The 23,067-nt window shown below is 47.5% G+C and overlaps 1 protein-coding gene across 1 annotated transcript in view; it reads left to right on the top strand.

Annotated features, from left to right (window-relative positions):
- The window catches only part of PAPPA (pappalysin 1), a 241,998-nt gene that overhangs the window by 181,890 nt on the left and 37,041 nt on the right, over window positions 1-23,067 (top strand). Inside the window, exons 16-18 of the mRNA XM_081282172.1 lie at window positions 7,944-8,154; window positions 8,784-8,955; window positions 16,832-16,979. Of these exons, the coding sequence (XP_081138298.1) occupies window positions 7,944-8,154; window positions 8,784-8,955; window positions 16,832-16,979 (531 nt within the window). The remainder of the gene's footprint in view (window positions 1-7,943; window positions 8,155-8,783; window positions 8,956-16,831; window positions 16,980-23,067) is intronic.

Below are 23,067 nucleotides of genomic sequence, written 5' to 3'. Positions count from 1 at the left end.
CAAGTATGTACTGTGTTTTGACATGAGACTGAGTTTTGGAGGGTGTCACAATGACTCTCACTTCACAATTTAAAATTTGCATAGCTGATCCAGTATACTGGGTAAGAGTTCCAATGCTTTGTCCACAGAGATTTTATCCCTCTTGAGCAATTTGGAAAGTGCGTACTCCCCGTATCTTGTATAGTTCCCTTCTCACTAGGCTTATGTCATGCCTAGGTGCTCCAAAGCACTGACCAACCCAATTCCAAAAGCAGCACAAAGAGAAGTTTGTAGTTACAGGTGTTCTGGAAGCTTCTCTGCTTCTGTGGAAGTCAAATGAAATCACCCTGCCATATCATTTACTTTTTTGAGGGTGGGTACTGAGTATTGAAATCAGCGACACTCAATGACGGAGCCACATCACTTGGTATATCAGAGGATATATCACCCTTTTATCAAATATCCAGAATCATACTCACTTGAACATGGGGTCCTAATTTGGGGTCCATCATGCTACAGAGTGTGCCTGAATGGGCTTCTGTGGCATATGGAACTTCCCTGGAGGCAAGTTCATGAGTTTCTTCTTCTTTTGGGGGGAGATTACCAGGAATTGAATTCAGGGGCACTGGACCACTGAGCCATATCCCCAGCCCTATTTTTGTATTTTATTTAGAGACAGGGTTTTACTGAGTTGCTCAGTGCCTCACTTTTGTTGAGGCTGGCTTTGAACTCACAATCCTCCTGCCTCAGCCTCCTGAGCCACTGGGGTGACAGGCATGGGCCACTGCACTCGGCTCCATGAGTTACTGTAAACTTAGATGTGCTAATGTGTGTGCCTGCCTTTCAGGCATTGGGAAGAAAGGAGGGCACCATAGTTTCCCCTTGTTTTTCAGGAAGACCCACCCATGACCCCCAAAGGTTAGGAAGCCCTTATGGGCTTGAGTCCCTTAGAATGGTGACCAGGTCTAACCCCTGTCGTGTTGCTGTCAGCAAGCCCCAGACCTGGAATATGGTAAGATTCACTGAAATGCTATTGCCTGGCTGGCTGGATGCATTGAAGAAGGAAAAAGACACCCCAGACATGTTTCCTTTAAGAAGCAAATGAAAGGCCCAGAGATCTTACTAAAAAACTGCCCCCAAAGAAAGACAGGAAATCTATCTAGGGCACATCCTTCAACTCCTCTCAGTTTTAACCCAAGAATATTTGAATAAAAAGTTATTAGACATTTCATTTGAGCTGCTATGAACATTTAGGTCAGACAGAGGTGAAGAGACCGATGGAAATTGGACACATTCCAACTTTCGGGCCATCCAAGTCCATCGCTTGGCCCCATTTGGCAGTGGGATGCAGGATATATTAATAACTGCAGGCTAGGAAATCACACTTCTCTCAATCAGAGGCCCTTGGGGAAAGGAGGTGTATAAATTAGCATTGATTATTACAGCTTTCATTGTGGCTAATAATAATCCTTAATCAAGGTGATGCAAACCCATCTGCCATGGCTTGCCTGCTGAGTAGAGTCAGGGGAGGGGACCCTGCTGGAGAGATGAGGCCTCAGGGGGACCATCACTCTGAGAGCTGTTGATCTCAACCCTGTTCCCTTAAGGATATCGGGAAGTACCTCTCTACTACCCACACCGACCCACTAGGACCAAGTTCGCTTGTCAGCATCGTGGGGTACACAGATTCCACGTTTTGAGGCTTCTGCTTGGATCTGCGGCAGCCGGACTGATGAGCCTGTTAATGCCACCTCACTTGCCTCTTTTCGCAAGCCAGGGAGCAGAGGGGTGATCAAAACAACTTTTTTCCCTGTTATTTTTTTTTTTTAAGAGAGAGTGAGAGAGGAGAGAGAGAGAGAGAGAGAGAGAGAGAGAGAGAGAATTTTTAATATTTATTTTTTAGTCGTCGGCGGACACAACATCTTTGTTTGTATGTGGTGCTGAGGATCGAACCCGGGCCGCACGCATGCCAGGCGAGCGCGCTACCGCTTGAGCCACATCCCCAACCCCTTTCCCTGTTATTTTGTTTGCTTCTTTATCTTCCCTTCTACCTCCCCTATCCCCTTTCTTTGCAAATTAATCCAAAAGAGCCGTAGCTTTAGAATCACAAGTCCAAGGTTCTGTTTTGGGCTGTGCCCTTAACCAGCTTTAGGGGGGCATTTTCACATCTGTGAGCCTTTGTATCCTCATTTATAAAATAGGCTGCCCAGAGCCCAGGTTGAAGGGCCAGATGGAAGATTAAAAGAGGTGGTGTGTATATGATGGCAGAGTGGAGAAAGGGCTGGAAAATTCTCACTGTCTCTAAGAAACAACCATATAAAGACCTGAGCAGTGTACTCTCAGCCCCTCCCATTTTGTCCTATGGAGTCCTTATGCTAGGAAATAGGGGGACAAACTCCATTCTTCACATTCCTCCCACCAGTCACAGGGCTAGTGTCTTTAGACAAGCAGCCACCAACCAGGACAGTCTGCCGAGTATGGACTCAAAGAACCTTAGTGTCACCCAAACAGCACAGACCCACTTGTCCTTACATTCCAGATGAATTTTCCTCAAATGTCCTAAAATATCACTTGAATTCCAGCTTCTCTTTCAGATCTGTACGGAAAAGACTGTGGGTTCGCGATCTTCAACTCACTCCCTTCCCAGGTTCTTTATCAAATGAGCACAGGCAGAACCTGCAAAAATGCGTGAGAGGAAAAGTCCTCCTAAATTCAGAAAGGACAACCTCGAGATCAAAATCATAAATGTTTAATTAAATGGCTAAAAATACAACATTACTCCCATCACCTAGTTAACCCCAACTCAACTCAACCGTGCTGGGTGCATTTAATATTTACTAGGGAGTGCAGCTCCTGAGGAAGCATGCCCCCTTCTTACCAAGATCTTTGTAAAAGGTCTGTTTCCTGCTCCTAGCTCGGGTTGACTTTTCTATCTCTATGTTGCCTATTTATCCTTACATTTGAAACAGCCTGTTGTTTGCTAGTTTCTATAAGATTCCCAATCCCATTGAGCATTTTCTGATTTCTTAGGCTTTACTGAAGATGGGCATATGGGTAGCCATGTCCTCCAGGGCCAAATATTGAACCCTGTTGCTTGCCCTAGTGAAGGAATCTAGTTTGTGTTTTTCATTTGCCCTTCTCTGTCCCTGACTATGCAGAAGTGCCCAGCATTCCAGATTCCCTTCTTACTCTTAGGAAAGTTTCTTCATCAATTATCCCTGAAAATGGCTTCTTAGAACTTTTCTTTGTATGCAATATTTGGAATAATAAATGGGCCACCTTGGTAAATATATTTGAAAATGAGGGACCTCTATTGAACAGACCAGGAAGAGAGTAAGGTGGGTGGAATCCTATTGTATGGCTAGTCCTTGATTCCAGGATACCCACTAGTCTAAATTCCTGGTTCCATGAGATTTTTCTCTGGACAACAGTTCTTCTTTGGCCATGCTCCTGGGTAGAAGCTCTACAGTGGGCTACAGCCATCACATAAGGGTCCACAGACCTAGACTGAGTCCCAGCTTTAGTTTCCATAATGATTAGCAGGACCCCCTCATCTTAGTTTTCTCACTTACAGAATGGTGTTAGTGAGGAATTGGGTTAATAGGAGGATCAAGGAGATAGCACCAGTCATGTTTCTTGTGTCTACCTAGTAGACTCAGTTACAGATAGCCCTTGGCTGAACTCCTTTTAGAGATTTAGAAAAAAGGAAAGTGGGGAGGGATTAAACAATCAAAATGTAATCCCATTCACCCACATTGGAGCTGAGAGCACAGCGTTCCTGAGTAAGCGATATGCTTTCTGGGAATGTCAGGCTCAACTCGAAAATAATTGTTAACTCACCAGGATTCCAGGAGGCTGAAAATGTGCTCTCTGAACTCACATCAGCAGAGGATCATATGCTTCTTTTAGTGCCTGGGCTTTTTCTGTTTTACTTCTTTCTGCCCTTCTCCAGCACCAAGGCTGGCGGAAGTTCCCATGGGCTGCTTTTGGGAATGCAATCAGCCTGACATCCTTTGTTCCCCCATTTCCTGTCCTACCTGGCCCTCTCCTCCATCTGTGCCTCCTATCCTCAGTTTACCTTCTTCCCTACCTTCTGTTACCATCTATTTCTTACCAAGAGCAATGAAATTGGGTATCCCTTGCAAAACCACTGGTCCCAGTCCCCTTTGCCAGTTCAGCTCACTGCCTTCCTGATTTCTCCTGTGTAGTGGTCAGTAAGTATCCTTTCACATCCAAAAACATCAGCACTGAACAGGAACTCAGATACAGCTTTAGTTTAAGGCCAGTCAGGTTAAATGACGTATTCAAGATCACAGTTAGATTCATGAAACATTATGCTGTAATGAATGGGAACTGAGGACCTACTGTGTGCTTGGAAGAAGTTCAGGTTCTAGGAATAAAGAATGAGCAGGATACAGCCCTTGCCTTGTGATCCAGGCAGTGCCAGACAGTAGAGCAAATGTTAAGGAAATCAGACTGAAGCTGTGATACTTCTCCCCTTGGAAAATGTTCTGTGTTGACTTCAGTTCTTAATTGTTTTTGATTCACACATTATAATCAAATATACTTTCAGGAGTGAATGTTTTGTTTTGATATTTGTGTCCATTGTGTAATGGAATCAAGGTAACTGGCGTATCCATCACTTTAAACATTTATCATCTCTTTCTGGAGTGAACATTCACAATCTTTTCTTCTAGCTTCTTTGAAACATACAATATGGTATTGTTGACTGCTGTCACCCTGTGGTTCCATAGAACACCAGAACTTATTTTCCTTAAAAGCACACCCAAAGAGACCTGGTTTTCTGGGTAATCTTTTCAATGAAATACAAAAAAAAAAAAAAAAAGCACTTCTCCTTTGACGTTGCTACCAGTTTACAATTTTTTTACTGCTCACTAGAGATTGAAGTGTCCTTAACCACATTTGTAGACAGGCTGAGCAAGATTTGTTTTCCTGAATTTAAAAGATGAGCAAGTGAAGATACAGGGACCCCAAACTCATGGGAACCTACTCTCTAATATCAACAGTTTTAGCCTCTCCTGGGAAGTCCAGGCTCAGATGCACCTTTACTCTGTGATCCAAGTTGTGTTTCCAGGAAATGGGGTCAGGTTGAAGATAAGAGGCATGAAATTCACAGGTTAATAAGGGTCTCTTCCAAAGCTAATTGCTACTATGGACAACTAGATCTCAGTCCTTCTGGGGAGCACTGAGGGACAGTGTCGAATGCACCCAGCAATCAAAACTCTGACCACTGGCATGTAATCCACCAGCTCCACCACCAGTTGAGTGCTGCTTTTGGAGGCATTAACTACTTGGTACTTTGAGTTTGCCCTGTGAATGGGCAGAGCACTCAAGCAGAGAGTTGCCAGAACAGTGAGCACCCTTCAGTATATAGAGGTCAATGTCAGGCATGAGGGAAGGATGCAGATTCCCTGCATCATGTCCTTCTTTCTTCAGATTCACTTGGTGGGTCCATGTTGCGGCAGCAGCGGGGGCTTGGAAATCCAGATTCTGTACAGCCCATTTTCTGCACCTCATGAGTTCCTTGTGGGGGTGGGTACATATCCATGGTCCTGAATCACAATCCTGTTAGGGTGGCTCTTCTTTTGACACTGCTGACTCCTATTTACACTCTCCCAGAATGGAGAGAGTTTACATTTCCTCTCTTGATGAGCAGTTTTTATTTTGTCTTGCCACAGAAGAACAATGACTCCCACTTCACAATTTAAAATTTGCATAGCTGATCCAGTGTACTGGGTAAGAGAGTTCCAATGCTTTGTCCACAGATATTTTATCCCTCTTGAGCAATTTGGAAAGTGCTTACTCCCTGTATTTTGTATAGTTCCCTCTCACTAGGCTTATGTCACGCCTTGGTGCTCCAAAGCACTGACCAACCCAATTCCAAAAGCAGCACAAAGAGAAGTTTATAGTTACAGGTGTTCTGGAAGCTTCTCTGCTTCTGTGGAAGTCAAATGAAATCACCCTGCCATATCATTTACTCTTTTTTGGGTGGTACTGAGTATTGAAATCAGGGACACTTAATGACAGAGCCACATCACTAGCCCTATTTTTTTGTGTATTTTATTCAGAGACAGGTTCTCATTGAGTTGCTTATTGCCTCGCTTTTGCTGAGGCTGGCTTTGAACTCAAAAGCCTCCTATCTCAGCCTCTGGAACCCCCTGGGATTATAGGCATGCACCTCTGTGCCTGGCTCCTTTACCCTTCTTACATGATGGGAAGGTATCTGTAGTGGGCAGGACCACAGTTTATCAATGTAGTGCTTTTTGTGGGTTTTACAGACCTTGAGTTGTCTTGTTCTTATGAGAGGAATTGTATTTACAAGGGAGGAAATAGAAGGAAATGAATGTTGCTAGGAAAAGCAGAGGGGCCGACTTCTCATTGCAAATCACTCTCTCCCTTTTCTACTTTATTTTTCTCCATAGTCCTCGCCATCCTCTAACACAATAAGTCATCTATTTTTTTCGTATGATTTATTGCATCTCTTCCTGTCTCTTTAGATTATAAGCTCCAAAAGGGCAGGGTTATTTTTTTCTGTTTGTTTTATTTTGTTTTGGTCACTGCTTTGCCCCCAATTTATAAAAGCCTTTGGCACATAGCCAACACTGAACAGATGCCTGTTGAATGAACTAAGGATTCTGTGCAGCTCACATGCTCCTTTCAAACCTGCTAGGGAAGGTGAAAGCGTCAGGAGGAGGGAAGGAGAGAGGAAGTGAAGCAAGAAGGACATCAACAGCACTTTTCATGACTGTCATTGCATTTGATCTTTTCAGCATCAGAAAGCAACTGTTTCCTTTCACGGTTAGGAAAGTTGAAGTGGGCTTTCCCAGAATGGAAAATAAGGGCTCTGCTGAGCATATACAGCCAACTTCCCATTAAAAACAACCATCCCTTTGATTAGACAAAATTAATGTTGAACCTGAGTTTTGTCTTTTCCTATAGAGGTTGTAACACAAGCTAAGAAGTCCAGTCACCTTGTTCTCCGAGTTTCCATTTCCACGTGAAAATGGTCACACTAAAACCCACTGTTGATTATGAGAACAAAAAAGAATGCATAGGAGAATCATTCAGTGTGTAGTAACTGCTCAGTAAATGTCAGTTTCCTCCCTGTCGCTCCACCCCTCCGGCCTTCAAATCCCAGGCTTCCAGCCCTGGTTGTCAGCACCATTCACTAATAGCCAGGAAGGGGGATGTTCCACGGAGAAACACGATTCAGGTCCTCCTGTAATTGTCCTAGGGAGTCTCGGGCAGGCTGTGCTTTGATAATACATGAGCTGGCAGTGAGGAGCCTCACTGCTGAGTATTACTTCTCTTTGCAAAGTTCCCCATGAGGCCAGCATCCCGGTGGCAATCAGCACTCTGTCCGCGCTGGCACAGGCTGAGAGGAAGTGCTGTTCTCTCAGCTGCCTTGGCAGAGCTTCACTGAGCACCGGGGCCTGACAGAAAGTCAAACCTCCTGATAACACGATGCTGTCACTTCCAGGCACCAGCGGGCCAGAACAGATTCTGGGGCCCAGGCCTCAGGGGAGTGGTACACAGAGCACTGATAGCAGATCTTGGAGTAAGTTCCGAGAGGAGTGCATGCTGTCAACTGTTGGAAAGCAAGTCCTTCACCTCTGGGGAAGGATGCCCAGGAAAGGGAGAGAGAGGAGGGTTTGCAAAAGCCTCTTTCTGGTGCAGCGCGAGAGGTTGAGAGTCAGGCCTCGGAAGCCTTGGAGTTTAATTCACTGCAGGTACAGGGTGATCATTTCCCCCAGTTGGAGCCTCCTCTCCTTCACGGCAGCTCTCTTGAGCTCCCTTGGGTCCTCAGTTATAGGTGGAAGGAACTGGAATTCCATATCAGGGATCCTCTGGGCCATCAAGCTGGCTAAAATCCAGGTAGCCAGAGCATTAGCTCAACTCTCAGGGATTCCTCTCGGCTACCTCTGCCTCTCTGTGTGCTCCAGGCAACAACAGCTTCCTGACCTGTATGGAGGATGGGCTGTGGTCCTTCCCAGAGGCCCTGTGTGAGCTCATGTGCCTGGCTCCACCCCCAGTGCCCAACGCAGACCTCCAGACGGCCCGGTGCCGAGAGAACAAGCACAAAGTGGGCTCCTTCTGCAAGTACAAGTGTAAACCAGGATACCACGTGCCCGGCTCCTCTCGGAAGTCAAAGAAGTAAGTGTACCCAGGAAAGTCCCCAAGGGATCCAGGGAGGAGCAGAGGCAGACCGGCTGCCCAATGGGAAGGACCCGCTCATGGCTCTGCAGGAGGCAGTACCAGCAGGAGTCGTGCCACTGGGTTATTCCAGCCGGGCTGCAGAGTGGTTAGGTGGTCTCAGGCAAGTGCCTTCCCTTCTCCAGCTTCCATTTTTCAGTGGCAAGATAAGGATGGTAGTACCAGTCACCCTGTAAGGTGGGTGTGAGGAGTCAAGGAGGCTGTGTGCCAAGTGCTTGCCAAGTGCTTTTCACATAGCAGTTGTTCAATAAATAGTGGGAGTGGGTGTCATCGTTGTGCCAGCACCCATCAAAACACTTGGGGAGAAAGGGAGAGAAAGGGGCACGTGGAGCTTGAGTTTTATCTCAACCCACATGTAGCTGAGAAAGCCTGACGGTCCTGCCTGCCTCCTATGAAGGGCTTCTGTGAATGGAGTTTCCTTTATCTTTGTACATGCTCCACCACCCAACGGGTCAGGCAGGGAATCAAGATTAGGGAGAGAGATGTGAGGCCACCCCCTGGTGTTGGGGAGGGCATGGAGCTAGCCACCTGGTCCTTGCGATGTCTCTTCTGTCATCTCTTTCTTAAAGACGGGCCTTCAAGACTCAGTGTACCCAGGATGGCAGCTGGCAGGAGAGCGCTTGTGTTCCTGTGACCTGTGACCCGCCTCCACCCAAATTCCACGGGCTTTACCAGTGCACCAATGGCTTCCAGTTCAACAGCGAGTGTAGGATCAAGTGCGAAGACAGTGACGCCTCCCAGGTAAGCCTCGTGGAAAACTGGGGTCCATCCCGCAACCATCTCCTCTCTGCTGACCAAAGATCCACCTGACCCTCAATGCCCTCTTCTCCGGCACCCTGTCTGCCCAGGCCTGGCGTGTCGAACGCCAGCATCGCCACCGTGGGAGTGACCAACTGTCTCCCCTGGTAATCTCTCCCAGCTTCATTTCTCATCTGACAACACTGTTATATTTGTCTAAAGATTCTTAGCTTAATTTTTATTTTAGCGCTAGAGGAAGTCTCGTGTAGAATCCCGGAGTAAGAAACCAAGGAGTTAAGTTTTTCTGATAGGAGGGACCAGGGCCGTTGCCGTACCCTGGCCTCCTACATCGGTGCCTGGTGTGTTTACGGTCACTAGAGCATCACTGTCTGTAGACATCTGTTGTCTCCTGAGGCACAGAGAGAAAGGGACCAAAGCAGGGCCAGCAGTGCTGTTTGTGAATCCTGGGGAAGAAGGGGACACAGTGCAGTTCGTCCTCGCCAGGCTCCTCTGGTCTCTCTTGGTCTTTGCTAGTCTGAGCCTCCACTCTCCAGGTGCTGCCTGAGCAGCATCTTTGACTCCTCTTTCTCCTTCTCCCTCATCCAGGCCATTCCCAAGCCCTGCCCATTGTCCCCCCAGAACATCTCTCAAAGCTCTTCTCATCTGTTCCCAACGACACCCCCTTAACCTGGGTCACCATCACCTCTTTCTCGGGCCACCTTGAGCTTCTTGTTCATTCCCCTTCTGATGATGACATCACTCTGCTTATAACCCTTCAGGAGCCAGAACCCTCTGTCCCTGGGGGTAAGATCCCAGCTCCTTGGGCAGCCTGCAGACCTTCTCCATCTCCAGTAGAACGGATCTCCCCTCCCTCCTCTGCGTTCTCTGCCTTAATCGGTTCTCTTGCCCCTTCCAACTGTCGTCCTCCTCACCATGCTCCATGCTTCAGCCCAGGCACTGTTCCTCCCATAGCCCCTTCTCTTCTGTTTGGGGGCTCAGTGCTCCTCTCAGGTTCCCCCTTCACAGCACTGGCCACAGGACATTATCATCATCTGCTTTCATTTCTCTTTCCCACACCACACTGTGAAATCCCCCCCTGCTCCTTTAACTTTGCAGCACCTTCAGCACTTAGGACAGCACCAGGCACCTAGTAGGTACCCAGGAAGTGACAGTTGAATTAAGGTCACGAGAAAGGGATGAAATAAACGTGGAAGCCATATCCTCTCATATTTGAGTAAGTCAGAACTCAGAGAGGTTGACTCAACACCCAAGGTAGCACAGCCGGTATCAATTGAGGCAGAGCCCAGTTGCCCTCAGCTAGCCTGGGTCCAGCAGGCAGCAACTGATGAGCCTTAGCAGCATACACTCCTCGGCTTTGGTACACACTTGTGCAAGCTGTACACACTCCCACCCTTGCCTGTCAAGGCAGCAGGAACCAGTGCTGGAACCAGCAGAGGCCATAGGCTACTACGGCCTCTCGTAGGCCAATCAGCTTCTCTCACGCTCCCTTACATAAACCTGTTGCTAACTGTTACCCAAACTGCTGAGTCAAATGATATTCTGGCCGTGGTCATGTTATCAAACTGAAACTCAGTCGGCCTGGGTCCTGCCAAGTAACTTTCATGGCCAGTTTGTATTTAAAGGAGAGGAAAATGTAAATTTATCAGGCGACTCGAGCGGTTCTGTTTGGCGGAGGGTGGAGGGGCTAGACGGCCGAGCAGAGTATTGCTTGTCGGCTTGAAGGGTGAGGGCATCCGTGCCAAATGGGCTCCTAATACAATTGACGTGTCTAGTTTGTACTGAAAATGGATTTCCTCTTCCCTCAGACCAGAGGCCTGAGAGCCAAGGCTGGTATTCACCTCAGATCCCCTCTCCCTGCCTGTAAACAGAAGAAACGTATGGCCCAGAGCATCTCAAATGGAACAGCTTGTAAAGTGCAGAAATTCCGAGCTTTCCAAACAACTTCCAGAGCCTGGCAGGAAAGGCCAGGGGCTACTCTAGGGAAAGACTCACACACTCCGTCCCACCGCCACTAAAAGCAAATTGATAAATAAAACCTCCATTTATTCCATGGGAGCCAGAAAGATGGTGGATCTGGAACCTGAGTTGGGATCCCAGCTTCACCACTAGCAGCTGGAGGGCCAGTGACTTTTCTCTTGAGCTTTGGTTTCCTTGGTTTCCGCGTGCAGGTTACTACCTACTTCATAGTGTACTTGGGAGGACTGAGCAGGCAGTGAAAGTTAGGGTGTGGCTAGGGGTACCCTTGGAGTTCTGCTCTGTCCAACCTGCAGGCATTACCCTCTGTGTCAGCCCCTGGGAAGACACAAATGAACTCACCTGCCTTTTGAGGTCATTCTGGAGCAGATAATCCCTGATGTGAGAAACAAAGGCAAGACTGAAACGTAGCCCTCTGCTGGCGGACTCCAGAAAGTCAGAGACAGGGGCACTTACCATGCGAAAGGCCAGATGGGTGTGGGGAGACCTGTGTGAGCCATGGGGAAACCTGGTCTCTTGCCCAAATAAATCTGTAGAATAAAATGGTCCATTAGTCCCTCTAGACCAGCCCTGCCCAGTAGAACTTTCTACTGTGGTCAATCTGTAGCACATCACTTGCCCCCGTGTAGCTTCCAAGCAGTGGACACATGCTTACCGTGACCGAGCAACTCAATATTAAGTTCAATTTCATTTTAATCAATTCAAATTTAAATGTAAACAGCTACAGTTATAGGGTATTGCACTGTTCAGCTCTAGCATTTGTATGTTCTGGTCCCTCTAAATCAAGACAGAGAACTTTAGTAATAACAACTATTTCTTTTAGTGTTCTGTGAGTGCCAAGCCACTATTAAAGATTCTCATTTTGATAACTCATGATAAACTTGAAAAAAGAAATGGCATTCCCATTTTGCAGATGAGGAGGCTCAGTTCTTGTCCACAGTTCTGAGATAATAAGGGGTATTCCACTCCATGGTCCTGCTTGTCCCTTTGTTCCTAAACACTTCCAGGGCAGGCTGGTGGCAAAAGGCAGGGATTCCATCCCCAGGCAGCTGGGATGAAGTGCTAATTGTCTCAGAGTTAATCCAGCTCCAAGGCTCCTGGGTCTGAGATGATAATGCAGGCACAACCTCCCAAATTCACTATGGGGTTTTGCAGGTGACTAGCAGAAGGGCCAGCCCTGACCTGGGATAGAGTCTCTGGGAGATGCACGCAGTGGGACAGGACACAGGCCAGCGGAGCCTGGTGGACCAAGCAGGGCACTTGGTGATGGATCTTAGCAAATCAAGAGAGGAAGGTGGGAGCGAGGTCCACAGCACCTCAGTTCCTCTCAAGGATGGGAGAGTAGCCATGTAGAGCTGGCCCCTGTCTTTATGGTCTTTCTTGTGGACACAGCATGGGCCTCACAGAGGATTTGATGATGCTGAGGATCCAATCTGGGAAGACCAGAGACCACTGCTGTGGATGCTGTCAGGAAACTGAACCAACGGCATGGGTTTGGCTCCAAACACACAATTCTGCTTGCTAAAGTAGAATCTCACAAGAGCACTGAGCATTCTTTACCAAAACAGTTTGCCTCTCTGTGGGTACAGTGCCTTGGCAAGCAGGGGCAGCATCTCATTTCAGGGTTGTTAAATGTGTGCCCACACACCCTGTGCTGCCCATAAATACAGTTCAGCTAGATCCTCACTGCCACCCCAGAAGGGGCCACTGAAGCCTGGAGAGGAGAAGAGACTTACCCTGAGTTGCACAAGTTATTAGAAGAGTCAGGCCTCAAGCTAGATCTCTGTACCACAACACGGCACAAGATACCGTTTCTGCCCATCTTCATTACTGGGGCTACCTGTCACCCCTGGACTTGATAGGAAGTAGAGGAAAATGACCAGCAGCATCTGGCACTTGGTGAACACTCACTCTGTGCCAGTTGCTGAGCCAAGTTGCTTCACAGTGATGGCTTCAGTAAGCACCTCAGCTACATGAGGCATCCACGCTGTCTGCTGCTGTTGGGCTCCAATGTCACCACATTTCCCTCTGCCATTATTATTTTGCTGATTTTTATTTAATCCAGGGAAAGCAGCCTCATTCTCCTTCTGCTCTCCTTCACCCTCCATGGCAGTAGAGGCACCCAGAGGCCAGTGCCGTGCATTGGCCACCCCTAGACCCAATTGCCTCCTCTTTCTGGCTCCTGCGATTTATAAACCACATTGTTGCTAGCCTGATTCTGGAGTTCCCTTCAAGACAGAGCAGCGAAGCAGTCCTGAGCATCGACTGGTGCTCACCCCAAGGTTTGCCTTAGACTTTAAACATATTACACAAACTGACTCCTCAGTCCTCACGGTGACTCCTGGGTAGGGGACTTCACGTCCATTGAACAGTCCAGGAAATTGAGGGACAGGCAGTTAAGGAGCTTGCCAAAGCTCACACAGCTGGGAAGTTGCAGAACTGGCTTCTGAACCTAGGCAGTGTAAGTCCATGTTCTCGACCGTTCCACTGGCGTGGTGCAAAAGCTATCACTTTTTCATTTTGTTTCTGAGCCTTGGTTTTCAAATCTGTAGAAAGGAGATGATTTCTGTTCTACTGGATTGATGAAATGATTTTGAGAGCATTTGGCATGTAATAGGTATTTAAAAATAGAATTATTAAAGTGCCTTTTGCTCTCTGTGGATCTGAGTGGTTAAAGATATAGGGTCACCAAGAGCATACCACATGGTCTTTACAGACAGGTGCATGGGCACAGAGAGGTGAACTGTTTTGGTGAAGAATGCTCAGTGCTCTTGTGAGATTCTACCTTAGCATGCAGAATTGTGTGTTTGGAGCCAAACCCATGCCGTTGGTTCAGTTCTCTGACAGCACCCACAGCAGTGGTCTCTGGTCTTCCCAGATTGGATCCTCAGCATCATCAAATCCCCTGTGGTCAAATTCAACTCAGTGATCAGCAAGAATCTACTGTGTAGCAGGTGGTGGGCAAGTGTTGAGCACACTGAGATATAGTTCCAAGGAAGGATCTCAATACCTAGAGACCCCAAGGTGTCTGCTCTGTAGGAGCACAGGCAAAGGTGTGGGTATAGGGGGATCAAGAGAGGTAACTTTTGCAGGGTTAACTTTTCTGGAAGGGAGGACGTGTGCTTAGCAGGAGGCACGGCTGGAAGTGTCCTCCGGGTTCCATTGTGGAAGCCCTGAATGCTGGCCCACAAGACTGCCTTATTCTGAAGGCTAAGATAGCCTAGCAGAGGGCTGCTGTGATTTTTAAGGCAAATGTAACAGCAGAAAGTGCCAGATGAACCAGACATACACACAGAGTGAACGAGCGAGCAAGAGAGAGAGAGAAAGACAGGCAGACTGGAGGCAGCAAGACCAGTGCTTTCTGCTTGCACCTTCTATGGTGAAGCCTCCCCTGTTTGCATCTCCCTGAGCAGATTCCAGCTAGTTCTAATATATTCTCTGCTTCAAATCCTGCTCTCTAGCCAGCTCTGGCCCGTGTAGTGCTGAGGTCTGCAGCCCTACAGGGGCTAGAGGCCAAATGCATCATAGGCCCAGGCCAAGGCTCCAGGAAATTGGGGTCAGTTTCCTACTCCCTCGAGGGCCCAGCAGAATCATGGGGCCTGGAGCCTGGGGCTCCAAAAGGGAGAGTCTAGGTTCTCTAAAGCCACATGAAGCTGCATAAGTTTGCCATAAGCTCACACAGAACCACTGAGAGGGACTCTGCCGGTTGCCCCGCAGCTTGGGAGAGGCCAACTTCTCCCGTGGCCAGAGGGGCTTCTAATACAACTGCACCCTCTCCTGCTGGCCCAGGAGAGACCCAGAGAGGAGGCCCCCTTTCTGTTCTGAATCCTGTTTCCTTGCAGCTGTTTTCTCAGACAGGGAAGCTTCTGTCCACATCAGCCCTTTCAAAGAATTGATTCATGTCTCTATGCACTCACTTTTTCTGCATTTATTCCCACACTTCTTTGTTTACTCACTTATGCATTTATTCCCTCAATTTTGCATTCATGTGTTTTCCTGTTTATTAGAAAAATATTTCATTTCATCACTCTCCACCTATTCACCCCATCTTTGGTTAAACAACCAGTTCCAGAATGAACAGAATATCTGTTGAGTGATATGTGAGTGGACCGAAGGGCCGGACATTGTAGAGGCCCTGAGGACATAGGGCCAAATAGGGTACCGTCTTTGGTCTTGAGGAGCTCGTTAGCTAGTGGGGGAACCAGACTAAACCAGGAGATGACACTGCATCAGAGATACTGAGGTAGTGCACTGTGCAGAACTGGGGTGGAATTATGGCAGACAGTGTCCCCATAGATAAGATGTTTGCCAGGTGGACAGGGAGATAGGGGCATAGAGGATAAAAAAGCATACACACACACACACACACACACACACACACACACACACAAAATATAGAAAGCACAATGCGTGGGCCTTCTGGGCTGCAGGTAGTTGAAACTGACCTTCAGGGTGCTGAGGAGGACCTTGAGGGGGAGCACCAGGAAGAAGTGAGTGGGAGGGCCCTAGAGGGCAGAGAAGGAATCTGAATGAAAGCTCAAGGTTACCATGTTGAGGCTCTCATCTTATTATAGGAGAGGGAGAGCATGTACAGCTTGTTCTGAAATCTTTTGCAAGAAAGACCCCATGTGAAGAAACCATCCTGACCCCTCCATTTCCTTGGGGAGAGTCAGAATTCCTTAAGTCGGTTCCAGAGCCCACATCTCATCTGCTTTTCTTCCTCCCCTGATCACAGACCCCCAACAGCACCAGGCTCTGCTGTGCCCACCTTACCTGGCATTTCCACATGCCCATCTTCCAGCATGTTCTTTGATGCCTGAAGTCTTCCCATCCTTTCAAGCTCTTTTCCGTGTTCCACCTCCTCTGAGAGGTCTTCCCTGGTTTTACACTCACCACCAGTTGCCTTTCCCCAAGTACTCAAAGCTCTGGGGGCCCTCTGTGTCACTGAGCACAGTTACACGGACGTGGCCGGCTGTTCCCATGCCCACCTTTCCCACCAGCTCCCTGGGCAGATACTGGTCCCCTATGTTTTTACCCTACAGAGCTGGGCAGAGAGTAGGACTATTCCTTGAATTTGGTGGCAGTTATCAAATACCTACAAAGGAAGAACCACCCACTTGCATCTTGGAGGTTGGAAGGGGCTTGAAGAAGGGCCTGTGCTGTCAAGCTGCATTTGCCTAATATTTTGTAGATTGAGGAACAATACATTGCCTATTTAAAAAAGGTGTGGGCAGGTGACAACTAGAAGTAGCCCCACACCATTCTTTTGGTGCTATTGCTGCTGGAAGTGAAGGACTGGGGAAAGGAGGGACAGAGAGGGAAGGAGAGAGAAGGAAAAGGGAAGGAAGGAGGGAGGCCACGGAAGGCAAAGCTTCTCAGCTGGGCTGGGGTGACCCAGCAAATGCCAGGCAGAACCCTGACATAGGATGCTTTCTCACAGGCCAAGAGAAAGCAAGCTTTGGTAAATCTGCCAAGACAAGCTTTGGTAAATCTCTCTCACTGGCTCAATAAGTAGAGCTAGTGGGCTCCCACCATCTTGATTTTATAAAAAAGACAACAAAATCAATAGCACAAATCCAAGCACAATGGCTTAGATTGAAATTTCTGAAAGATCACTATGCTCAGATCTTAGGAAACCTGGAGTTACATTGTCTAGGAAGCTTGGAGCAAGTTCCTTCCTGTTTAGAGTTCTCAGTTTCTCCATCTTTAAAATGGAGATACTAACCGTTCCTCTCTTTCAGCATGACCGAGTGCCAGCCCCTGTTAAGAAATCGTTTTGGAACACTTTCAGCCCCGTGGGAAATGAGACTTTGGTTTCTTTGTATTCTGAGAGGCTTGTCCTATGGATAGTTGGGGTCCCTGACTCTGTACCTGTGCTGTTCAGGGACGCGGGAGTAACATCATCCACTGCCGGAAAGATGGCACCTGGAGTGGTTCCTTCCATGTCTGCCAGGAGATGCAAGGCCAGTGCTCAGCCCCAACCCAGCTCAACAGCAACCTCAAACTGCAGTGCCCCGACGGCTACGCCATAGGTATGATGGGCCGGCAAGGGGAGCAGTGGGAGGCTGGGTCCTCCCAGGAACTGGGTGCCTGGGTGGGTCACCGAGCAGCTCTCCACGTGAGAACCTGCATGGGCATCAGGGAAACAGCGAATGAGACTAGACCCTGACCTCCCAGAAAGGGGGTCAGACACGGGGCATTGGTGAAGTCATGGCGGATGGATGGGCAGAGTCCACAGCAGAGAAACCTGCTGTATGCCAAGTAGGGGCTTCTGAAGGAAGGGATGCTTACCCAGAGATTCGAAAGAGCCTGCCAGGTAAGAAAGAGCATCCAGAAACCATGGGACCAAGGGGCAGCAGATATAAAGTACGTATCATGTCTAGGGAAATTATAGGAAGCCTGTGTACCTGCTTTCATTGTAGCTAAAATTTGTACCACACTAAATGTCAATGAGCACCTGCCATGGGATCAGGCCCTGGGTCAAGGACTTAAAGGGCATCATTTCCTTTCCTCTCAATAACGTTAACAGATGAGACAATTGAACCTGGAGAGGCAATGAAATGTGCCCCCAAGTCCTGAGTCCTGGCCTCCTCAAAGCCTGGCTCCTTTCCATGACATCTGGGGTGCCTCCCAGGGAAGATAATCAGCATTTTCAAATTACTGTTTGTGCAGTGATAGGCCGCTTTGAGAAATGCACAGTGAAGTATTCAACCTGGGACCCAATGCCAGGGATTCTCTGGTTGAAACCAGGAATCTGGACAGAGGCATCCATCACCAGCTGTACGACGACTTTGCCGAGAACTCGGAGCCCATGGAGTCTGACCTCATTCCGGGGCAGTGATGCTGACCCCTTGATCTGATTCCCTAATTGACCATGATGAAAAGCCCAGGGAATCGAATGTCTTTTCTCATGGCCAGTGTGATTTATGGGGAAGTTGCCAGAGTTCTCTTGGGCAGAGGTTATCTGAATGTCCACAGAGGCAACATCTTTAACTGGCATGCTGGGAGTCGTCACGGCATTTCAGGAATCAAGGCCTGTGGTTGGAGAGTGGAGACCCTTGGGGCACTGTCCACCTCCTCAGAGGGCAGAAGTTCTTCATCTAAATGTGGGATAGGAATCAGCATTTCTGTGTTTGCCTAGGGTACTTGTTCTGCAAGCATCAGAAAACACCAAAGCACGTGGATATGCTCTCTCTGTGTTGGTTCAGAAGGAACTTTAAGATCTTACAGAGCCCATTAATCCAAATGACCGTGACCAAGAGGGTTGTAGAGAGATGGGTTCTTGTGGGGCCAGCCAAGATTGACATTCTTGTCTGTGCAACAGTTGCCTCCCTGGTGAGCAACAGTGGCTGCTGCATCCAGATGGGCATGCATGACACTGGACACGCATGGCTGCGATGGGGTCCCTGTCCCCAACGCAATCAGAATAGACCAGTGAATGATCATGCTTGTGACTGACATTAAGAATCCCTATGGGAAAGTTCTGATTAATAACATTTCTTAAAAAAAAAAAAAAACGGAGAGAGAAGATGGCGGCGAAGGGAGTGTATCACTCCCGTGTACCGCGTCACTGTTCGGAAGAATGATGAGTTAGAATAGCTAAAAACTATCTTGTTAGGAATTTCTAGCAAAACTGGGGTGCTCCAAAACCTAGTGGAAAGATTTTCATCGCACGAGGATCAGCTACAGGGGCTCAAACGCGAGCGATTTGTCTGCACGGAGGGTCACACCGCTTATTCAGCAAATCGCCCCGTGGCTAGAATCTGCGGCATGCGCTGGGAAGCAAGAGATAGCAACGCAAAGATACAGCGCTGCGGATTCTGTAGGCTCCTGCCAGCTGTGCAATCACTGTACACAGTGCTGAATTCTGGGTTTGAGACGGGGGAAGGAAGCGGTCCAGTTCGGTTCTCCACCGGTCAGACCACAGAGGAAGCCAGTGGCCACCATCTTGGAGAGTTGAAGTCATCATCCCTGTTTTCGACTGATCGCAGCTCATTCAACCTTAGAACAGGTAATTTCAGGCTGCCATTCGGCTGCGTCTCGCAGACAAATTACTCAGGCGCAGTGCTAAAGAACCCGCGGAAACTGCTTCTTGGGGCCTGCTCCTATCAGAACATACACGGAGCCCGGGGCGGCCAAATTCTGGCTCCCAGAACTGCTCTGGCCCAGGGCTAAGGAGCCCGCGGAGGCTGCTTCTTGGAGCCTGCTCTTATCAGAGCATGCACGGAGCCCAGAGAGGCCGAGTTCTGGCTCCCGGAGCTGCTCTGACCCAGGGCTGAGGAACCCGCGGAGACTGCTTCTCGGTCCGGATCCTGCTGAGTGCTGTGGGGGCCAGAGGGGCAGAGCAGAGCTGCAGCCCGCATCCGGAACAGCCCCAGCGACCCGCTGGCGTGGTATCACTTCACCCCAACTGCGGTGGGGGCTGAGCAGAGCTGTCGCCCGAGCCCGCAAGGTAGGCAGACCACCGGCCGATCGGCAGAACGGGTCCAGCGGCCTGCCAACGTGGTAGACACATCACACCAATGGGAGGAAGGGCAGAGCAGGGCCGCCGCCTGCGCCCGGAGTGGGCCTAGTGACCTGCCAGCGTGGTATCGCTTCACCCCAACTGCAGTGGGGGCCGAGCAGAGCCGCCGCCCGAGCCCACAAGGTAGGCAGACCTGCAACCGACCGGCGGGACAGGCCCAGCGGCCTGCCGGCGTGGTAGACACGTCACACCAATTGGAGTAGGGGCAGAGCAGAGCCGACACCCGCATCTGGAACAGACCCAAAGACCCGCGGGTGTGGTAGTCACGCCACCCCAATTGGAGAAGGGGCAGAGCAGAGCCGCCACCCGCGCCCGCAAGGTAGGCAGACCTGCGACCGACCAGCACAACAGGCCCAACGGTCCGCAGGCGTGGTAGACACGTCACACCAATTGGAGGAGGGGCAGAGGAGAGCCGCCGCCCACGCCCGGGACAGGCCCAGCGACCCGCTGGCGTGGTAGTTACGTCACACCAATTGGAGTAGGGGCAGAGCAGAGCCGCCTCCTGCGCCCGGAACAGGCCCAGCGACCCCCCGGCATGGTAGACAAGTCACCCCAATTGGTGTCAGGGCAGAGCAGAGCCGCCGCCCGCGCCTGCAAGGTAGGCAGACTTGCGACCAACCAGGCAGAACGGCCCCAGGGGTCCGCGGGCGTGGTAGACACGTCACACCAACTGGAGGAGGAGTACAGCCGCTGCCCGCCCTGCAAGGGAGACTTTTCAACTATACAAGAGCAATATAAATATATAGGGGGAAAATTTCAAAAACACAAGTTTCACCAAGCAGAAAGAAACACGAGCAGTATGAAACGACAAGGAAAGAAAGGACCACAAGCAATGCAGGTCAACTCAACTTTAGAAGAGGTAATAGCTGTAGCAGATGGAATTTCAGATAAAGAATTCAGGATATACACGTTTCAGATGATCTGGAGTCTCAAGGAAGACATTAGACAGCAAAATCAGACAATGAAAGATCACTTTGACAATGAATTATATAAACAAATCCAAGAAGCAAAAGATCAACTATACAGAGAGATAGAGGTAATAAAAAAACAAACAAACAGAAATCCTAGAAATGCAGGAAGCAATAAACCAACTTAAAACCTCAATTGAGAATACTACCAGCAGAGTAGAACACTTCGAAGATAGAACATCAGACAATGAAGCAAAGTATTTCAACTTGAAAAGAACATAGACAGCTCAGCAAGACTGCTAAGAAACCATGAGCAGAACATCCAAGAAATATGGGACAACATAAAGAGACCAAACTTAAGAGTCATTGGGATACAGGAAGGTATAGAGGTCCAAACCACAGGAATGAGCAATCTATTCAATGAAATAATATGAGAAAACTTCCCAGACTTGAAGAATGAGACAGAATCCCAAATCCTAGAAGCCTACAGGACGCCGAATGTGCAAAATCATAAGAGATCCACACCTAGACACATTATAATGAAGATGCCCAGCATACAGAATAAGGAGAGAATTTTAAAAGCTACAAGAGAAAGGAAGCAGATTATATTTAGGGGTAAACCAATCAGGATAACAGCTGATCTTTCAACACAGACTCTGAAAGCTAGAAGATCCTGGAATAACATATTTCAAACTCTGAAAGAAAATGGGTTCCAACCAAGAATCATGTATCCAGCGAAATTAAGCTTCAGGATGGAAGATGAAATTAAAACCTTTCACGATAAACAAAAGTTAAAAGAACTTGCAGCTAGAAAACCATCTCTTCAAAACATCCTTGGCAAAACATTTCAGGAAGAGGAAATGGAAAACAACAATGAAAACCAACAGTGGGAGGTAGGACAGTAAAGGGGGGAAAATAATCAAAGAGGAAAACAAACCATGTTTAGTAACATAAATAAACAAATATGGCTGGAATAACAAACCATATCTCAATAATAACCCTAAATGTTAATGGCTTAAACTCACAAATTAAGAGACACAGGCTAGTAGAATGGATCACAAAACAAGACCCAACAATATGCTGCCTATAGGAGACACATTTGATAGGAAAACATATACATAGACTGAAGGTGAAAGGTTGGGAAAAATCATATCACTCATATGGACTTCGGAAACAAGCAGGAGTGTCCATAGTCATATCAAATAAAATAGATTTCAAACCAAAGTTAATCAAAAGGGATAAAGAGGGACACTACATACTGCTCAAGGGAACCATACACCAACAAGACATAACAATCATAAATATATATGCCCCAAACAACGGTGCAGCTATGTTCATCAAGCAAACTCTTCTCAAGTTCAAGAGTCTAATAGACCACCATACAATAATCATGGGAGACTTCAACACACCTTTCTCACTACTGGACAGATCTTACAAACAAAAGTTGAATAAGGAAACTATATAACTCAATAACACAATTAATAACCTAGACTTAATTGACATATATAGAATATACCACCCAACATCAAGCAGTTACACTTTTTTCTCAGCAGCACATGGATCCTTCTCAAAAATAGATCATATATTATGTCACAGGGCAACTCTTAGACAATATAAAGGAGTAGAGATAATACCATGCATCTTATCTGATCATAATGGAATGAAACTGAAAATGAACGATAAAAGAAGGAAGGAAAAATCATGCATCACTTGGATAATGAACAATAGGTTACTGAGTGATCAGTGGGTTATAGAAGACATCAAGGAGGAAATTAAAAAATTCTTAGAGATAAATGAAAACACAGACACAACATATCGGAATCTATGGGACACATTGAAAGCAGTTCTAAGAGGAAAATTCATTGCTTAGAGTTCATTCCTTAAAAAAAGAAAAAACCAACAAATAAATGATCTCATACTTCATCTCAAAATCCTAGAAAAAGAAGAGCAAAACAACAGCAAAAGAAGTAGAAGGCAAGAAATAATTAAAATCAGAGCTGAAATTAATGAAATCGAAACAAAAGAAACAATTGAAAAAATTGACAAAACTAAAAGTTGGTTCTTTGAAAAAATAAATAAAATCGACAGACCCTTAGCCATGCTAACAAAGAGAAGAAGAGAGAGAACTCAAATTATTAGCATACGGGATGAAAAAGGCAACATCACAACAGACACTTCAGAAATACAGAAGATAATCAGAAATTATTTTGAATCCTTATACTCCAATAAAATAGAAGATAGTGAAGGCATCGATAAATTTCTTAAGTCATATGATCTGCCCAGATTGAGTCAGGAGGATATAGACAACCTAAACAGACCAATTTCAATTGAAGAAATAGAAGAAACCATCAAAAGACTACCAACTAAGAAAAGCCCAGGACCAGATGGGTATACAGCAGAGTTTTACAAAACCTTTAAAGAGGAACTAATACCGATATTTTTCAAGTTATTTCAGGAAATAGAAAAAGAGGGAAAACTTCCAAATTCATTCTACAAGGCCAACATCACCCTGATTCCTAAACCAGACAAAGGCACTTCAAAGAAAGAAAACTACAGACCAATATCTCTAATGAACCTAGATGCAAAAATCCTCAATAAAATTCTGGCGAATCGGATTCAAAAACACATCAAAAAAATTGTGCATTGGGCTGGGGATGTGGCTCAAGCGGTAGCGCGCTCGCCTGGCAT

Source organism: Spermophilus citellus, assembly GCF_964194105.1.
Source record: "Spermophilus citellus genome assembly, chromosome: 2".
In the NCBI taxonomy this organism is placed as follows: domain Eukaryota; kingdom Metazoa; phylum Chordata; class Mammalia; order Rodentia; family Sciuridae; genus Spermophilus; species Spermophilus citellus.
Note: the sequence above shows the minus strand (reverse complement) of the source record. Positions and strands in the feature narration are given on the sequence as shown.